Here is a 19,135-nt window from a genome sequence, read left to right on the forward strand (position 1 = left end):
AGGAAAAGACAGGTGCCAACAGAAAAAGAGTTGGAGGACCAAAGTCCAATTCCATTGTACAACAGGTTGATTTTTAGTTTCTGATGCCTTAGAGATGAGAAAATCTGCAGAGAAGAGGTTGAAGAGGTGACTTTTCAGACAAAAGAGAAAATGGATTGTTTTTAGAACAGACACCTGGCTTAAAATAACTGAGGCACAGGCCACTTTGAAAACTGGACAACTGAGACATTAGTATTCCTTCTATAGTGGCCTAAAAGGTGTTTATTGTCCTTTGATCATACCAGGAAAACCATATATTTCACATTCTTTTATATATACTGAACATGCACAGCTTTCTTGATATAATGAGGAAATCTACTAGTTCTCTGGAGTAATCAGGTGAGACAAGGCTTCAGTTTTGAGGTTCCAGCTAGGAAGAGCAGTCTCCATGAGGACTTTGATGAATTAAGTCCTTCATAATTGGCAGCTCCCAGTGGTCTGATTACAAGACTTACTAAGGCACAGTCCTCCCAGATATTTTAAATTATATTTTCTCTGTTGGCAACGGTAAAGTTGAAGACCCATCCAAAGGAAAGAAAAAAAATACCCATCTTCGAAGGTGGTTGATGCCAGTGTCTGGAGTAAGATAAAAGGACCTGTTTGTTGAGTTGATTTGAAAAGTGTCTGTTTAATTAACCATTTCTGGATTAGAAGCTGAAATTTTTTTTAAACTCAGTTTCTATTCTCACAGGAAGAGATCTTTTAAACTCAACCAGTCTGTTTTGGTGGTGGCTCTTCACCATGACATTTGAGGCCCACATAAAACAGCCCAGATTTTCCAGAACTGTAGGACTTCTTAAGGTCTGTCTCTCTCTATATACATGTACACATACATACATGTGTATGTGTATGTGTGTATGTATGTGTGTGTGTGTGTGTGTGTGTGTATATATATGTATACATATATATATATATACACACACACACACACACAAAAAGTGTGTGTGTGTGTGTGTGTGTGTGCAAGTAGTGCCTCCCTGCCTGTTGCAATAAGTGAGGGTGAAACCACTCTTTTTTCTATATGTAGAGATATTTTGGAGATGGCACAATTTTTGGAAGGAGAAACTTGACAATATCCCTCTGCACTCTCAGTTTCAAAAGGTGAAATGGAATGAGTTTATCCTTGAGATCACTGGACTAAGTGATTTCCCGTCTCAGCATGGTAACCAGAGTGGCTTGCCTATCCGGTTATGCACAAGGAAGGAAACATGCCACTTGAGTGAGCTATGAAATGGATAAGATAGCTCAATCAGCTTGTTCATACTCTTGTATTGCTAGTTTCAGTTGCCAGGAGGAAGTGCAAAAGAACTCAGATATATTATGGCTCAATGGACTATAACTGCACAGAAGATCATCAGAAGTTGCAGGCACTAGAGGGCTGATACTTAATGGGCTTGGACCACAGGAAGAATCAGACTTGATCTTCTGAAATAGATTCTGGGGTGGCAAGATCTCTATATCAAGTTGGTCACAAACTCATGTTATTGAATTAATCTGGTGGTCTGAAGAGAGTCCCAGGCTATTTCCCTTGTTGGAGAAATATATCAGTACATCATCCAAATTATATGAGATCTGAAATACTCTGGGAGCTGATGACAATCTCAAAGACATTACTACAAATGGGAAGTAGACCTTGAGATTAACTGAAAACACACAGCCCCCTGGTGATATCTCCCGAGTCAGTGCTATGGATTCCATCCAGAAGTTCACCTTCCTGACTGCGAGATTCAAGTCCTTCACTGGACAAAAGCCGCCCTCTTTCTTGGAGGCCACAAAACATTTTAAGAAAAAACTGTTCCCCTTTCTCCAGAGAAGAAACACAGATGATGGCTTCTACAGGCAGCAGATTCTGTAGAGGTATCAGTATCATAGATCTGTTGGTCAGGTTCAGAAATAATACTGACTTGGAAGAATTTTGGAAGGAGACACTGAGAATTCTAGGGGGAAATGGGCTGGAAAATGGAAATAATCTACAGGCAACTCAAAAGAGCTACTCGGAAATAAAGTCACCTCAAATTTTAGCTGGAAATCTAAAATGGAGAGGCTATATAAATTAGTCAGGCTGACCTGAGGAGGTCAATGGAGGCAGATTGCACACTTGTAGAGCTAAGTCCAAGAGTCAGAAAGCCTGAAAAAGATGGAAGGATTCCCTTCAGACTGAGTTGAGGGTAGATGGCACTGGTGGCAGAAGCCACACATAACTGATTTAGACTGGGTGGAACCACAATCTGGACATTTTCTATCCCTTGCACAATTTTTTTAATCTGTATATTTCTCAGCTATCCTAGAGATCTTGAAGGGTGAACACCAGCCTTAGGAACAGGAAAGTGGTGGGCTGGCAGGTCATTACTCCTCCACTACTGGAAAAGCACCCATGGGAATTGCAAAGCTGGTATGGTTCCCAGGCAGCTCTGAAAGGTGCCCAACAGAAAACTACTAGGCAGAGATCAAGAAAAATAAGATAATTTCCCTGTTAGGAGGAGGAAGAGAGTTACAGAGAACCATTACCTTACAACTGGAGGCAGAGTAAACAGAGAATATAGTGCAGTGGAGAATTTCTCAAGACGACATTTCCTGAGTCTTGAAAGGGGAAAAAACATGTAGTGCCACTGAGCCAAAGCTGTAAGAAGGGCCCAGTAGTAATAGCACGTCAGGGGATGGACATTCATAAGAAATAGGCTCAAACTTAAGAAGTTCTTGACTGTAGATGCAAAGATTTCCAAATACTTATGAGAATATTTAGAACGTATATAATAAATATATTGACTTTGAGTTGCAGATCACCAAAACATATGTCAGCTCTGAGTATGATCATGCCACTGAAAAAAATCCATTACAAAATTATAATCTTGGACTGGTGCTTAAGTATCTTAAAATTAGATCCCTTAAGGATTCTTAAAATTACAATAGTAATAACAGCAATCCACTTTTTAAATCTGATATCAGCGAAGCAAAGCTTCTAGAATGTTAATTTCTATTGATAGCTTGTGCTTTATGGTAAGTGAAAAGCAATCATCACATTATCTGCAAATAAAACATTCCTAATGATTCATAACATCACTTATGAGATGCAGACAAGCATGCACGAAGTACTTCATGTTTATTAGCATTAAGCCCATTTTGAAAATATTCTTTCAGGTGCAATGCAGAGTTAACAAAAAAGGTATCTTTTTCAAGTTGTTAAATGATAAAGGCCTGTGGATGCAAAGTGTTTTGACGAGATCAAGAAAATAGAGGACTTGTAAAATAATAGATATTTTGACAGTTAAATAAGAACTCCATATTTATATTTGAACCTGTAGTTATACATCATTACAGAATTTTTGACATCTGCATCTACAGTAACATGAGTTCTTAAAGCCAGATATCCTCCAGCTCTGCCACCATTAAGGAAATTCATAAGACTGCATCAAGAATTCAATAGGCTACAGAAAAAAAAAAAAAAAAAAAGTATTTTGACCATTTTACTATGAGGCCCATTAATACACTAACATCAAGGAGATACAAATTATGTACCTCATAACCTCAAACCAGCTGTTCTGATCGCTTATGCACTCATTCTCTGAAAGGGAGATGGGATAGTGTAGAATAATGAAATGCTGACTTTAAAACGTGTGACTTCCCTTTTATCAGAATATATTACATATTCTCTTTAAATCCCTCCACAAGAAGGCTACTAAACAAAACAAAATGGCTTTAAAATGCAATTTAGGTAAGGTTAGAATTCTACTTGATCATTAAGAGCATCTTAAATGGGTATAAGTGTGTGTGCATGCAACAGAAATAATTACAATTAAGAGCTCTTCATATTTAAATATTACTATTCACAAGAAATTTGAATACAGGCATCTGGATAAGAATATACTGAAAAAGACAGATCAAATTCTCCTCTGCATCCAGTTTCTTCTGGGCACAGCCGAGAAAGGGGGAGGAAGGCTTCAGAATGTAAATTAATTGTAAGTTATTTCTTAAATAAATTAATTGGACAGAAAACAAAGATGAGAATGCCGTAAAGCAAATGGGAAAGTAATTGTACTTTAAATATTAAGCAGCATATTGTTAACTATGACAAAGGACTAGGACAATGAGAACCTTGTGTATATGACAGAAAAAGATGAACAGAGTGCAAACAAAGTATACTAAAAAAATCCACCTCTCTCACTTGATACTAGTCTATCAATAGGCCATAAAAGCCTCATCTACTCCTGAATCCAATACACATGACACAGTGTATTTTTTTTTAAATATTTTTGGATTTTTAATTAACGTTTTCTGAAATTTATAAGTTTAATTCTTGACAATTTCCTTGGTTAAATTATTTTGTTTGTCAGAACTACTTCCCATTTCTGTCTTTTTTCACACATTGTATGAATTTTTAATGTGCATTTATTTTCCATTAAAATATTAAACCATATATAAGGCTTCAATTAGTTTTCATCTTATTGGCACTTGATATGAAAACTGTAAACATTTAATGCTATTTTAATGTGAGACTAATAAATAACTTTGAATCTACAGGGAAATAGTATATTTTAGTAATTTACACATACAAAAATCTGATCCATCCTATGCATTGCAGGTTAAGCACATGCTTCAGAGAAATAATAAAAAAATCTAGTTAGTAAAGCTATGTGCAGTTAGTGGAACTGATAAAATCTCCAATACCAACATATGTCCATATAAAATGCATGCTTGGGATGGTGAGCCCTTATACCTTTAGTTCTTTAAGTCCCTGTATGTATCTCCCCTCTACATCTTGTATCTGGTCCTTAAGATCATAGATATCCTGCAGGACATAGGAATGAACCATTGCATAAAAGAGGGAAAATAGTTTACAGTTGAAAATTTTGTGAAGAAAACAGGACTTTAGCTTTGCATATTTTTCAGTCAAATGCCAGAGTGCAAAATAAAATATACAAAACATTTTTTAACACAGAGAAATTGAAAACAATCCTCAAATCAGTGAAAAATTCTATTTTGTTATGCAACCATTGTTTGAAAACTACTAGTATTAAAAATTACTCAGTCCCATTTTTTAAATCTATCCAACAATTTCTAATGTTATTAAAATAAAATTTGTTTCAGTACTCAGCTTCCAGTGCCACAAACATTTACATATGTAAGTAGTAACATTGCTATAACATGCATCTATATTTCCTCACCGTCTTAAAATGATAGATCACATTTTATTTTTCTATGTCAAATAAGCAGAAATCCCATCTCCCTCTCTACCGCCCCATCATATTAAACAAACCCTCCTGCTTTTTCAAATCAGTAACAGAGTTTACCCGTAATTCACTTAATGAAACATCAGGATCCACCAAACTGCTTGTATCCCCACTTCCTCGTCTGGATGAATTCCCACTCAGAGGAGTTGTACTTGCTGAATTGCGAGATGCCGGCTTAAAAAAAAGAATAAACTATATCAGGATTCATACTATGATATTTTCTGAGGTGGTAGCCTCCCACTTTTTGATATCTCTCACATTTCTCATAATAAAATTACTTGACAATTAAAAACTGAAAACATACATTTAAAAAATCCTGTTTTATACCTGATTTAAGATTCGGGTTCTATAATATCATACTTTTGACCAAGGTTGATTTCCAGAATCTAGTTTATATCTTGATCTGCTGTCTCCATATGCTTGCTATGATATATGATCAGTTTTGTTGATGAGATGTTTACAAAATACTTTGGTTGAGGTGATGTATCAGTGAAGAGAAAAACTAAAATAAGTAGCTTATCAATCATCATATTTTTACTTATATCCTACAGAAATTTGAAGTTCTATACTTAGGTACATCTTGCTAGTGGGCTTGTTGTGCTGGAACGATCTCAAAGTTTCCACACTTTTAATAGTCATTTTAATCCCTCCCACACAAGGACTTGGAGCAATGTCTGCAACAGCAGTTAAAAAAATCTGAGTTTTTCCAGTCCTGTCCCCTTCATATTCAATCTCTTTGCTCAACATTTCCTGACATATGGGGATGAACTGTATAAATAAAATAGCTCCTTTAAGAGACATTCCCTTCCTATGGGAAATAAAGGGACAGGAACAGGAATGTTAAACTAGGCTTTACACAGAGCTTTACAAGTGTCGTTTTGCAATTAACACTGTCAAAAAGTATTAGGATACAAACACTACTAAAACATATGGCATATAAACTTTTGGAGATATTTCAAAATTGACTATAATTAAAGCAAGAAAATTGACTTTCAATCTTTTAACAAACAAACATACCCTGGTGTAAATTTCAGAATACGGTTTGTCACACTTCTCTTCCAGCTGGAGAGAGAAAAAAGTGATTATAATTATTCATTTTGTGACTGAACAGCTGTAACACCTTTGAGTTCACCAAGCATAATGAGATGTACATAATCCACAGGATTACAAAGAATGGTTTACAACACTCCACAACTTTAATTTATTTGTAAATGCTACAATTAAAATTATGATTATAATTAAAAATAAAACATAGGTTATCTAAAATTTCTGTTCAGGTAAAAACCTTTGTTAATATTAGAGAACTGAGAACAGAAATTATTTTCAGTATTATAAATCTCAGCATAGAAGTGATTGCGATGGTAAACAGAATAGCAAACACTAACCTTTTTGGAAGTCTGGTTTAGATCACAAATGAAATCAGTTTTGAGTGTCTTAATCTAGTCACCAGAAAACACACGTTCACGTCACAATACACCACACTATTTGTTAGAACTGGCAGTCACATCAAGACAAATAACTGAGGTTGAAGAAGGCATGATCGAAGAGGGCTAACTATTTCCAATAGCTTACTATTTATTTCAGACAATATTTTAATTAATCAAGCTTGACCAGAAACACACACATCTGTTATAGGAAGTCTCGATGTACTGAACTTTTGTGTGAATGTGTTTTTTATTACTCAGAGACTTATTTCAACATTTTCTTCCGTCAAAAATCCAAATGAAATGTAAGCCTAAGACATTAAAAATGTATAGATTTGTAATAAGTATAAGTAGCTTCTCCAGAACAACTTATCCAATAATTGTCTTCAACACAAATATCTAATTCTTTTTGCCCTAAACTAATGGAGAAGAGTTAAGAGGATTTGGCATCACAGCAGAAGCAAAGTTCATACAATTTTGAAGACATCAGTTCTCCATGTCTCATCTTTAGGGCTGCCACTGCAGCATATGTTACTACCGGAAGCAGATAATCAATCAGTAGACTCTCTTAATAATGGCTCTGTCTCAAAGAGTTGTAACTTACAACTCCCTTTTCCCACGATCAACTGTGAACCTGCACTACATTGTTTGAATCCAATCTTCCCTATAGAGTATCAATTAGAAAATTTTAATTATGTAATTTTTATTGCTACCATAAAAACAAGAATTAAGAATCCATTCACACAACAGCAATTCTAGTAAACGAGAAAATAATGCTATTAACCACTCTCAACACATTGTCACGTCCTTGTAACAGAGAACGCTAATATCCGTAAAAGTAACTTTATTTAAAAAATTACAAGCTTAACTTTCAATTTGAAACAGAATGCACACTGCAACTGACATCTATCCATGCTCTGAACATACAGCTGCATACAGTGATGGTGAATAACATACATGGTGGTGACAATAATACTGCACTACGTTTTTTTCATCTGAAAAGAAAAAATATTTTGCTAACTTGAAGTGTGGTTCTACTCTTACAAGTAATTGTAAATTGGGTATTGGGGGGACTAGCTGTTCATTGTATCTGAATGATTGGGACAGTCTACTAGAAAAAGGAGGGATTTTGGGCACCAAATTCTTAGCTCAGTTAAATAGGAGTAACTGGTGGTAGAACGTGGCCCTGCAATTGGAATTAAGATAGTTCTGTCAATACATGAAAAGGAGTAGAATCCAGCTTATATTCCCATAACTGTGTGGCCATGGGATGGCTACCAGCACCCCAAACTTTTTTTTTGGGGGGGGGGGTCACTAAAGCACGTAGATACTCTTTGAAAACTCTCAGCAAATAAGATTTGTGGAATAAAAGGGTGCCAGTTTTGCACAGTAACTTGTTATTTCAGACTAAAGCCACAGTTTACTCTCAAAGGTTTTTAGGCTTATTATATAAAGGACATCAGACATTGTACATTCCTTACGTATTTATAGCATGCAGTGTTGCTGTAGCCATGTTGGTCCCAGGATATTAGAGACACAAGGTGGGTGAGGTAATGTCTTTTACTGGACCAACTTCTGTTGGTGAGAGAGAGGAGCTTTCAAGCTTACACAAAGCTCTTTTTCAGGTATACATAGCACTCATACAAATGGATGCATAAACTGTTAATGATTCCAGTACATGATTATATATTATACACAATACAATTAGATTGTTATAAATTCATGTATATCTCAGGCAAAGGACAAAATAATTTTCTGAACTGTGTTAAAAAATAGCATTCCAAGAGATAAGAGATTTGTTTTTATTCAGTGCGCATTCTGTTATTTTCTAAGAAGAAAACTGGCAGTTAGTTTAAAAAACAGCTACAAAACTCATTCACTATTGAGTAAATTCTACTGTTCTGAGGTTTTTTCCTTTTTCAGGCAGTTATTCTTTTTTTCAATAAAGTAAGAAAACTCATCATTAGTAGCCCGTTGTATTCATTACAATATCATAATATGCATTACACTCACACTATTTAAATCTGGGATACTGACATCGTCCACATCAGAAACAATGCTCCCCCTGCGATTGGAACGACTAAAATAATCAGCTGCAGTTTCACTTTGATCAGAAAAATCAGTTGACTTCAAAGCCAGATTAAAAAAGAAAAAGAAAAGATGAATAAAGGGTAGAATGGAAGACATTTTCACTGAATGAAGATAACAAAAGCCACTATAAGGTACAATTATATTTCAATATAAAGTAAATTAAAAATATCAACTACTGCAATTTGCTCTTGGCATTTCTCAAGTTTAATAATGATACAACAATGACTCAATTCCTCTTCTTACTGTTTTTGGTAATTTAAATGTTCCTATTTAAAGACTTACACATGTATATTAGTTTTAAGTGCACAATACCAATACATTTGTTTTTGTTAAAAAAGAATGTGTCTCAAATCTACCACTACTTTCCCTGTGACTATTCAACAGTTTGATTGTATTCTTAAATTATGATTTACAGCATTTCTAAGGTTACTGATATCTTCCTCTGAAACGACTAACATTTATGAATTTTACCTTCCCATTCCGATTAATTTAAAATGGGTTTTGGCACCAACATTGTGCCAGATACAACGGATAATGAATGACAATTGCAGTTTAACACTATTTGAGATCCTTTTCCCAATCACAATAAAAAAAGAGAGCTTTATAACAGTAAAGAGTAAACTTTCTAATCACAAGTATAGCTCAGAAAACTGATCATTAAGTACAAAATTAAGTACAAAGTATCTGCAATAATAACAAACAGAGCCTGGTAACAGAACAAAGTGTGCATTAGAACAAGTTATAATTATCCACATTACAATCTGGTGGACAGAGCCCTGCGCGGATACAAAATTTATATCCGCAGATGTGGATATAAATCCGTATCTGCAAGGCTGCAGGGCTCTATCGGGAACTACAGTGGCGAAAGCAGCAGCATGTTGGGCCGCGCCAGCAGCTGCTCCAGCATGGCTGTACCACCCTCAGCCCCGCCCACTGAGGTGGGCACCAGGCTGACTGGCAGCTGTCCCTGGTTGTGGAGCCCCAGTGGGTGGGTCTGGGGGCAGTACAGTCATGCCAGAGTTGCTGCCGGCGCAGGGCGCTGGTTCTGGGTAGCAGCGGCCCAACATGATGCTGCTTTTATTGCTGTGGTTCCCAGTAGAGCCCTGTAGCTCCACAGATACCGATTTATATCTGAGGATATAAAGTTTGTGTCTGTGCAGGGCTCTACTGGTGGATACTGCCCTAACTGAAGTGAAATATTCCTTTAAACTGATAGCATTCATATTAAATGTAATATGTTCAATGGAAAGTATCTCCTTATCATGCGTTCCCTGATGTTAATCATTTTGTCTCAGAGCTGCAGATGTGGTCAGAGCTATGAACGTTACATGTGTATAAAGAGTGCTGATATGACTGAAGGTATCTAAATTAAAAAAAGAGGTATAAAATACTATTTGATCCAACATGCTTATTTTCTCTTGGTTTGTCTTCATCCCATTTTCACAATTTTTAAAAATAACCCTTGATAAACAAGTCACTGATGTAATCTGACTTCCTTTGTAGTCTGTGTCAATTGCTTTTCTCATTTTATGTTTATGGCCCTTCACATACAATATTTCTGTCTGAACCCCTATGTAGTCAGTTATTTGTGCTTTGGATATCAGAAGCTGCATTTTAGTCATTGCTACACGGAGTCCATGATTTTTATGGCTTTTAAAAAAAAATCCACAGCTTCATATCCATGACTTAAACTGCTGGGATTTAATTTGTGAGTAAGTGGGTAGATAATATAACAGTGAACCAATTTCACTAAGAACCCTGAAATCTGTAAAGTTGAAATCTGGACTGTACAAGAGCTTGAGAAAATAGGAGCTCAGGATTAATATGATTAGAAGGACCAGTCAAGTTAACTTTCTGTGAAAAATTTAATGATGATTAAATGTGGTACTAATTGATGGTCCCAATCAATGTCTGACTGCACATACACACTGGAAGACCATGCGCTGGCTCCAAAAAGTTAGCAATCTAAATATCACAAGAACAGACAAATTGCATGTAATTTCTTAGGTTTTTAAAAAAGCAAACCTACATTGGTCATCAGCAGGGTTGGAACATTTAGATCCACTGTACAGACCTCTGACACTTCAACTAACAGAATAAGTGATAGTACTAATAAGTTGTCATCCTCTAGGTAGACCAGCACTAGATGGGAATGAGGAACACACTTTACCAGTGAGTTTCAAAGACCACCCAATACCTTCACCCATCCAGTCCCAGTCTCTCAACCTTGGGCTCCTTTATCCAATTTCAGTCTCACCCTCAGATTCCCAATCTCTTCGTCCAGCCAGTCCCAGTCTCCCCATCTGGGCTTCTCCAAAAGTCCCAGTCTTTCCCATATCTCAGCTCCTCACCCAATCTATCTCCACAGCACCCAGCTGTGTCTTGTCTCATCCCACTGCCTTGTCTTGTCCCCACAATCTTGAGGCTTGTTACCACAATCTACTCTGTCTCCTCTGGTGTGGCTCTCATTCATGTCCCCTCACCATATTCAAGTTGGCTCACTTCTTCCTTCACGCTGCCCAGGTTTAGCAGCATGAGCATTGAGAGTACAGGAGAGACAGTCTTCCTGCTTTCTCTTCCTGTGTCCATCATCACAGCAGACCAAAACAGCCAGAGCAACAGTGGCACAGAAAGTGCTGCTCATTCCCTGCAGCCCTGTGCTGTAGCATGGTCAGTACAGATGGACTCTTCTGAGAATTTAGCTGCTTCATTGTAACAAGTCTCTACTGAGTATATGTGAACTGGGATTTTTTCCAAAGGATTATGACTTGGCCAATTTTTGGTGGCTTTTCATAGGAACAGAAAAAGACACTTTTTTGTTACAAAAGCCATCCCCTGCCAAATTTTAAATCCCTACTCCAAAACATGGAGGTTCTAGAGCAGGGGTAGGCAATAATTTTCGCAGGGAGGCCACTCCACGAATTTTGCTAAGTCTTCACAGGCCGCATATTTCTACTATATTAATGGGGGAGTGCAGAGTCTGGGAGGGAGTTTGGGTGCAGGAGGGAGCTCCGGGCTGGTGCAGAGTGTTGGGGTGCAGAAGAGGGTGCAGGGTTCTGGAAGGAGTTTGGGTGCAGGAGGAGGTTCTGACCTGGGGCAGGGGGTTGGGATTCGGGGGGGGATGTGAGGTGCAGGCTCTGGACGGGAGGTACTTACCACAGGGGCTCCCTGCTGGTGGCGCAGCAGGGCTCAGGAAGGCTGCCTGCATGCCAGGGCCCCACGCTGCCAGGGGTGGCATGTTTGTAGAAATTTGGGTGGTGCCCAGAACCCGCCCCTGCCCAAACTCCGCCCCTGCTCAAACTCTGCCGCCCACCTGCCCAAGGCTCTGGGAGGGAGTTTGGGTGAGGGAGGTGGTCTGGGGTGCAGGCCCTAGGCTGGGGCAGGGGATGGGGTGCAGGGTGCAGGCTCTGGGAGGGAGTTTGGGGATGGGAGGGTTGCAGAGGGATGGAGTACAGGGGTGAGGGCTGTGGCTGCAAATTAGGGGTTTGGAGTGTGGGGGGCTCAGGGTGAGAGTAGGGGTGTAAGGGGTGAGGGCTCTGTCTGGGGCTGGCAATGGGGGTTTGGGGTGTGGGAGGGGCTCTGGGCGAGAGTAGGAGTGGGGGGGGTGAGGGCTCTGGCTGGGACTGGGGATAAGGTTGTCATAACTAGAACGGGAAGGGTAACAACCCTCCTGTATACACTACTATAAAATCCTGCCTGGCCAGAGGCACCAAAATCCAAAAACCTATAAAGGGTTAAGAAGCTCAGGTAACCTGGCTGACACCTGACCCAAAGGACCAATAAGGGGACAAGATACTTTCAAATCTTGGGGGCAGGGGAAGGAAGTCTTTGGTTTGTGTGGGTTTTTTTGCATGGGTTCGCTCCTGGGACTAAGAGGGACCGGACATCAATCCATGTTCTCCAAATCTTTCTGCACAAGTCTCTCATATTTCAAACTTGTAAGTGACAGCCAGGCAAGGCGTGTTAGTTTTATCTTTGTTTTCTCAACTTGTAAATGTTCCTTTTGCTAGAGGGTTTACCTCTGTTTGCTGTAACTTTGAACCTAAGGCTAGAGGGGGTTCCTCTGGGCTCTTTAAATCTGATTACCCTGTAAAGTTATTTTCCATCCTGATTTTACAGAAATGATTTTTTTACCTTTTCTTTTAATAAAATTCTTCTTTTAAGAACCTGATTGATTTCTCATTGTTTTAAGATCCAAGGGTTTGGATCTGTATTCACCAGGACTAATTGGTGAGGGGATTATCAAGCCTACCCAGGAAAAGGGGTTTAAGGGCTTGGGTGAGGGAGGAGGTCTAGGGGGCTATTTTGGGGGAAGAGGAACTCCAAGTGGTCCTTTCCCTGTTTCTTGTTAAAGCACTTGGTGGTGGCAGAAGAGTACTAGGTTTTAACCTAAACTGGTAGAAATAAGCTTAGGGGGGTTCATGCGGGTCCCCACATCTGTACCCTAGAGTTCAGAGTGAGGAAGGAACCTTGACAAAGGTGTTTGGGGTGCTGGAGAGGCTCAGGGCTCGGGCAGAAGGTTAGGGTGTGGCGGGGATGAGGGCTCTGGCTGGGACTGAGGATAAGGTGTTTGGGGTACAGGAGGGGCTCAGGGCTAGGGTAGAGGGTTCAGGGTGTGATGGGGGGTGAAAGCTCTGACTGGGGATATGCGCTCTGGAGTGGGGCAGGGCTGGGGATGAGTTTAGGGTGCAGGCAGGCTGCTCTGGGACAGGGGACAGAGAGGACGACTCCCAGCCCTTTCCCTGCTGGCAGCAGCAAGCTCTGGGGGAGAAGCCCTCCTTTCCTGCCTCCCCCCCAGCAGCACACTGTCACTGCATGTGCTCCTAGGGCCCCTCTCAGGTCCAGGAATCTCCCTCGCCTCCCCTGTGGTGGGTGCCGTGGGGTGCTGCATGCGCCTCCTCCCCTGCTGTTGCCCCTGACTGTAGCCTCACTGTGGATGAGGGATGGGGCTGCCTCCTTGCCCAGCATGGGGCAGGAGCGGTGACTGCAGGCAGGGGGGCCCTGTGCTGCCGGAGGGTCCTGCCGGAAAAGGATCTGAGGGGGAAGGGCAGGCTCAGAGTCAGTCTGCCCTGGCAGTGGAGATGGGGGGCTCTAGGACCCTGCAGCAGCAGTTGCTGCAGGGAGGCAACATGGAGCTGCACAGAGAAGAGACAGTCAGTGACTCTCTGCGGGAAAGGCGAGCGGGGGCAGCAAGTTGGGGCTGGGGGACATTCGGTGGAGGCGCGGGGGGGCTGCAGGTGGGACCGGGTCTTCCCCCCTCAGCCCCAAATATCGGTGGAGCTGGGCCCCTGGCGCTGAATATTGCTGGTGCCCGAGCACCACGTGGGTATAGAACTCGCTGCCTACGCACGCTGCTCCCAAAGTGGCTGTGGCTGGCTGCTGCTGGCATGGTTTCCGGCCAATGGGAGCTATGAGGACACTGCTGGGGGCGGGGACAGCACACAGAGAGGCGTGCCAGAAACAGCCAGTTGCCTCCAGGAGTGGCGTGGGGCCATGGCAGGCAGGCAGGCAGGCAGCCTTCCTGAGCATCCCGCTGCGCCACGGGACTTTTAGCGGCCCGGACTCGGAGATCGCAGAGAAGGCTTGACAGAAATATTAGATGGGTCAGATCCGGCCCCCGGGCTGTATTTTGCCCACCCCAGTTCTAGAGCTTCTCAACAAAACTTTTTTTTTTTTAAATCTGGTAAAACCATGTATTTCCCCCTAATCTCATTCTCTGAAACAGCTGAACCAGTTTGGCTGAAATTTTCAAAAAATATTCAGCCAGATGCAGATATCTGGCATGGAGAATTTCAGCCAGAAAAGTTAAAATTTGGCAAAGTTATAAGCAATTGAAAACAGGGTCTTATAATGGGAAGTAATGTTTGGCAACCTCAAGTATAGGTGGCACTACCAGTTCTGCCTATAATTATATTTCTTTAAAAATTGAATTAGCTGAAAAAGCAATTCAAAAACATTCACCCAGTACAAATAAGGTCAGCTGTCTTATTTGAGCTGCATTATAAGACATATATAGAGATGTCATACTCTGCCCAAGTAATATAATGGATTCCAAGAAAAAACAACTGTGTGCACACAACCAATGGGTGCACACAAGTTGTAAGTGAATAGGGGTGTCTACTTTCCTTCTCTCACAAGCAGCCCTTCATATCTGTGGAACAGTATGTGCTATAATAAATAAAGTAATTAGGGATCTTAAAAAAGTTAAGATACCACCAAAAGCATCAGACAATTGCATGCAACCTGGCTCACCATGCTATCACTCCGCCCTCGGATGGCACGATTAGAGGATGTGGTACTTCCTGTTTCATTGTCTGTAAACTACAAAGATTAAAATGCATGTATTTACAGCTGATTGACTGCAGTCCAAACAATTTCTATCTTGAAATAAGTAATTCACAGAATATCAGTGAATGAGGCACACACATAAAACACAAATTTAAAAGAAAAAACAGTTACCTTCTCGTAACTGTTGTTCTTCGAGATGTGTTGTTCATGTCCATTTTAATCGGGTGTGTGCGTGCACGCACGGCAGCTGGAAGATTTTTCCCCTAGAAGTATCCGTTGGGTTGGTCCAGGCGCCCCCTGGAGTGGCGCCATCATGGCGCTCAACATAGGGCCCTACTGACCCACCACCCCATTAATTCCTGCTTGCCGGGTACTCTGACAGAGGGGTAGGAGGCAGGGTATTGGAATGGACATGAACAACACATCTCGAAGAACAACCGTTACGAGAAGGTGACTAACTCTTTTTTCTTCAAGTGCTTGTTCATGTCAATTCCAATCAGGTGACTCCCAAGGCTAAGTTCAGGAGGTGGTCGGAGTTGTCCACTGACTGGAGCACTGCTCTACCAAAGGCCGCATCATCTCTGGCCCGCTGGGTAAATCGCATAATGCACGGTGAAATATGTATGGAGGACTTCTGCATATTTCCTGGGTCGGAACTTGAGCCAGGAACACTGCTGAAGAAGCCTGCGCCTTAGTGGAGTGCGCTGTGAGCGGAAGGGCAGGCACCTCTACCAGGTTATACCATTCATGGATGCAGGACATGATCCACAAAGAAATTCATTGGGAGGAGACTGGAAGACCTTTCATCCTGTCTGCCACTGCCACACAGTTGAATGGACTTCCTAAATGGTTTCATTCTTTCAATGTAAAAGGCTAGTGCTCTGTGGACATCCAATGAGTGAAGCCTATGCTCCCTGCTGTTTGAGTGCGGCTTAGGATAGAACACAGGGAGGAAGATGTCCTGGTTGATGTGAAACTGGGAGACAACCTTCGGGAGGAAAGCTGAATGTGGCCTGAGCTGAACCTTTTCCTTATAGAACACAGTGTAAGGGGGCTAAGATGTTAGGGCCTCGAGCTCAGACACCTTCCTGACTGAGATTATCGCTACCAGAAACGCCACCATGTATGACAGAGCAGGAAACAAGTCACCAGCAGTTCGAAGGGCGGACCCACCTATTTGGAAAGGGCCAGATTGAGGTCCCAGGTCAGGGCTGGTTATCGAACGTGCGGATATAACCTGTCGATACCTTTCAGGAAACAGCTGATCATAGGGTTGGCAAAGATCGACTGGACCTCTGCGCATGGATGGAAGGCAGAGATAGCGGCCAAGTGAACCCTTATTGAGGACACAGACAGTTCCTGCTGCTTGAGATGGAGAAGGTAGCCCAGTATGAGTGGTATAGAGGCGAGCGTCGGGGACAAATGATGCTGTGCTGACGAGATTGAGAATCTCTTCCACTTGGCAAAGTAGGTAGCCTAGGTGGAGGGTTTCCTACTGCCAAGGAGGACTTGTTTAACTGGGTCCAAGCAGGAGAGCTCCAGGGGGTTCAGTCATGGAGCTTCCATGCCGTGAGATGCAACGACTCGAGGTTCGGGTGCGGGAGACAGCAGTGATCCTGAGTTATTAAGTCTGGGAGGAGTGGCAAGATGCCTGGGGCGTCCATGGACAGTTCCACGAGAAATGTGTACCATTGTTGGCGGGACCAGGCTGGAGCTATCAATATCACTGAAGCCTCTTCCCTTTGTATCTTGAGAAGCACCTTGTGAATGAGAGGGATGGGTGGGAACGCATAGAGGAGACGGCCTGCCCATAGGAGGAGGAACACATCCACGATGGAACCCGGGCTGAGATTCAGGAAGGAGCAAAATTGCTGGCACTTCCTGTTGCATCATGTGGCAAACAGGTACATCTAGGGAAAGCCCCACCGTTGGAAGATGGAGTTCGCGACATCCGGGCATAGGGACCACTTGTAGCCACGAAATGACCTGCTGAGACCGTCCGCCAACTTATTCTGTACTCCCAGGAGGTACGATGCTTTCAGGTGTATCGAATGAGCTACACAAAAGTCCCACAGCATGAGGGCTTCCTGGCACAGGGGAGAGGAGCATGCACCCTCCTGTTTGTTGATATAGAACATCGCCTGGTGTTGTCAGTCATAACTGACACACATCTCCCTGTCAAGTGGTCTCGGAAAGTCTGGCATGCCAGGCACACCGCTCTCTGATATTGATGTGGAGAGCGAGTTCCGCCTAAAACCAGAGGCCTTGTGTCTTGAGGTCTCCCAGATGTGCTCCCCAGCCCAAAGCTGATGCATCCATCACTAGTGAGTGGGATGGCTGAGGACCGGTGAAGGGGACCCCTGAACACACTACCTGTGGGTCCAGCCACCACTGGAGGGAGTTGAGGACTGGGCAAGGCAGAGACACAACCCTGTCCAATCTGTCCCGAGCCGGCCAATACACCGAGGCTAGCCATGATTGGAGAGGCCGGAGTATGAGCCTGGTGTGTTGCACCACATAGGTACAAGAGGCCATGTGTTCTAGACGTTTCAGGCAATTCCTTGCTGTGATGGTGAGAAACTACCTGAGACTTCAAATGATGTCACCCAGGGCCTGAAACCTCGCTTCCGGGAGGTATGCCCTGGCCTGTGTCAAGTTCAGTACCACCCCTATGAACTCTATCTACTGGACAGGGGACAGAGTTGATTTCCCCATGTTCAGGAGAAGGCCCAGTTCGTCGAACGTCGTTCTTATGAAATTGACTTGTGCCTCTACTTGAGCCCTGGACCAGCCCTTGATCAGCCAGTCTTCGAGGTACAGAAACACTTGTACCTGGCACCTGCATAGGAATGTGACCACGACTGCCATACATTTGGTAAACATATGCAGCACCACTGACAGGTTGAATGGGAGGACTGAACAGGTAGCGTTTGTTGCTCACCACAAACTGGTAGTGTTTGTTGCTCACCTTCTGGACCTCGTACGGCAGACCTGAGACCTGGAGCCAGGAACCCCTTCTCATGGCAACCCTGGTAGTCATCACCCGAGTGGCTACATCAGCCCCGCTCAAAGCGGCCTGCAGTAAAACTCGAGAAATAAGCTTGCCCTCCTCAACCAGGGCCAAGAATTTGGCACGGGAGTCCTACGGCAGCAGTTCTGCGAACTTTGCCATTGCCCCACATGTATTGTAGCAGTAGCTGCTGACAATGGCCTGCTGATTAGAAATGCGGAGCTGCAAGCCACTAGTGGAGTAGACCTTTTTCCCAAAAAGGCTGAGTCGTTTCGCCTCCCGATTCTTTGGGGAGGTGGCTTGGTAGCCCTGGTGCTCACGTTGGTTAGCAGCGTCCATGACCAGGAAATCTGGTGGAGGATGGGTATAAAAGTGCTTGTAGCCCCTGGATGGCACAAAATAGCGTCTTTCATTGCGCTTAGCCATAGAGGGCAACGAAGCTGGGGTCTGCCACAAGGTTTTTGTGGTGTCAGCAATGGTCTTTATGAAGGGTAGGGCAATACGTGCCAGTCTGGAGGAGGCGAGGATATCCACCATTGGATCTGCATCCTCCACTACCTCCTCTGCCTGAATGCCCAGGCCCTGGGCATCCCTTTTCAGCAATTGCTGTAGGACCCTGTTGTCCTGCAGGGCCGGGGCTACCGAAGTGCCCGCCAGCGCTTTACCCGAAGAGGGAAAGGAAGAGACCCCCTCAAGGAGTGGCTGCTCTCTTCCCTCCACGCCCAAGGGGTCCCGTGGCACTTGGGGATCCTGGGCTGGAGCCAACACAACGAGTGCAGTGCCCCTCAGTATGCATTGGTGCTGAGGCTGCCGGTACCGAAGTTGTCGAAGCTGGAACCAATGGTGTTCGGGCTGTCGGTGCAGAGGTCGTCTGAGCTGATACCACTGAGGCTGGCGTAGGGGTTGGGATGGTGACAGAGTACGAAAGTGGCCGAGGCACTGATGCCGCCCTGGAATGTGACCCTTGGCTCCACCCTTGGCCTTGGTGAAAGGCCCAGGAAGTCCAAAAGGGCCACTGTGCCAGGGGCTGCCACTGCATAGGCCATGGTGCTGGG

At 43.0% G+C, this 19,135-nt stretch overlaps 1 protein-coding gene across 5 annotated transcripts in view; it reads right to left on the bottom strand.

The window, feature by feature from the left end:
• The window catches only part of LOC112119315 (leucine-rich repeat flightless-interacting protein 2), a 120,379-nt gene that overhangs the window by 32,757 nt on the left and 68,487 nt on the right, over positions 1-19,135 (bottom strand). For 3 of the 5 annotated variants that reach the window (XM_026663521.1, XM_029914223.1, XM_029914224.1), the window contains 5 exons: positions 15,035-15,103; positions 8,705-8,818; positions 6,285-6,329; positions 5,328-5,441; positions 4,754-4,825 (listed from right to left, as the gene is read on the bottom strand). In XM_026663521.1, the coding sequence (XP_026519306.1) occupies positions 4,754-4,825; positions 5,328-5,441; positions 6,285-6,329; positions 8,705-8,818; positions 15,035-15,103 (414 nt within the window). The remainder of the gene's footprint in view (positions 1-4,753; positions 4,826-5,327; positions 5,442-6,284; positions 6,330-8,704; positions 8,819-15,034; positions 15,104-19,135) is intronic. The other 2 variants (XM_029914222.1, XM_029914225.1) reach the window with 2 other exon arrangements.

This window comes from Terrapene carolina, unplaced genomic scaffold (assembly GCF_002925995.2).
Source record: "Terrapene carolina triunguis isolate 2854851 unplaced genomic scaffold, T_m_triunguis-2.0 Scaffold33723, whole genome shotgun sequence".
NCBI lineage: Eukaryota > Metazoa > Chordata > Testudines > Emydidae > Terrapene > Terrapene triunguis.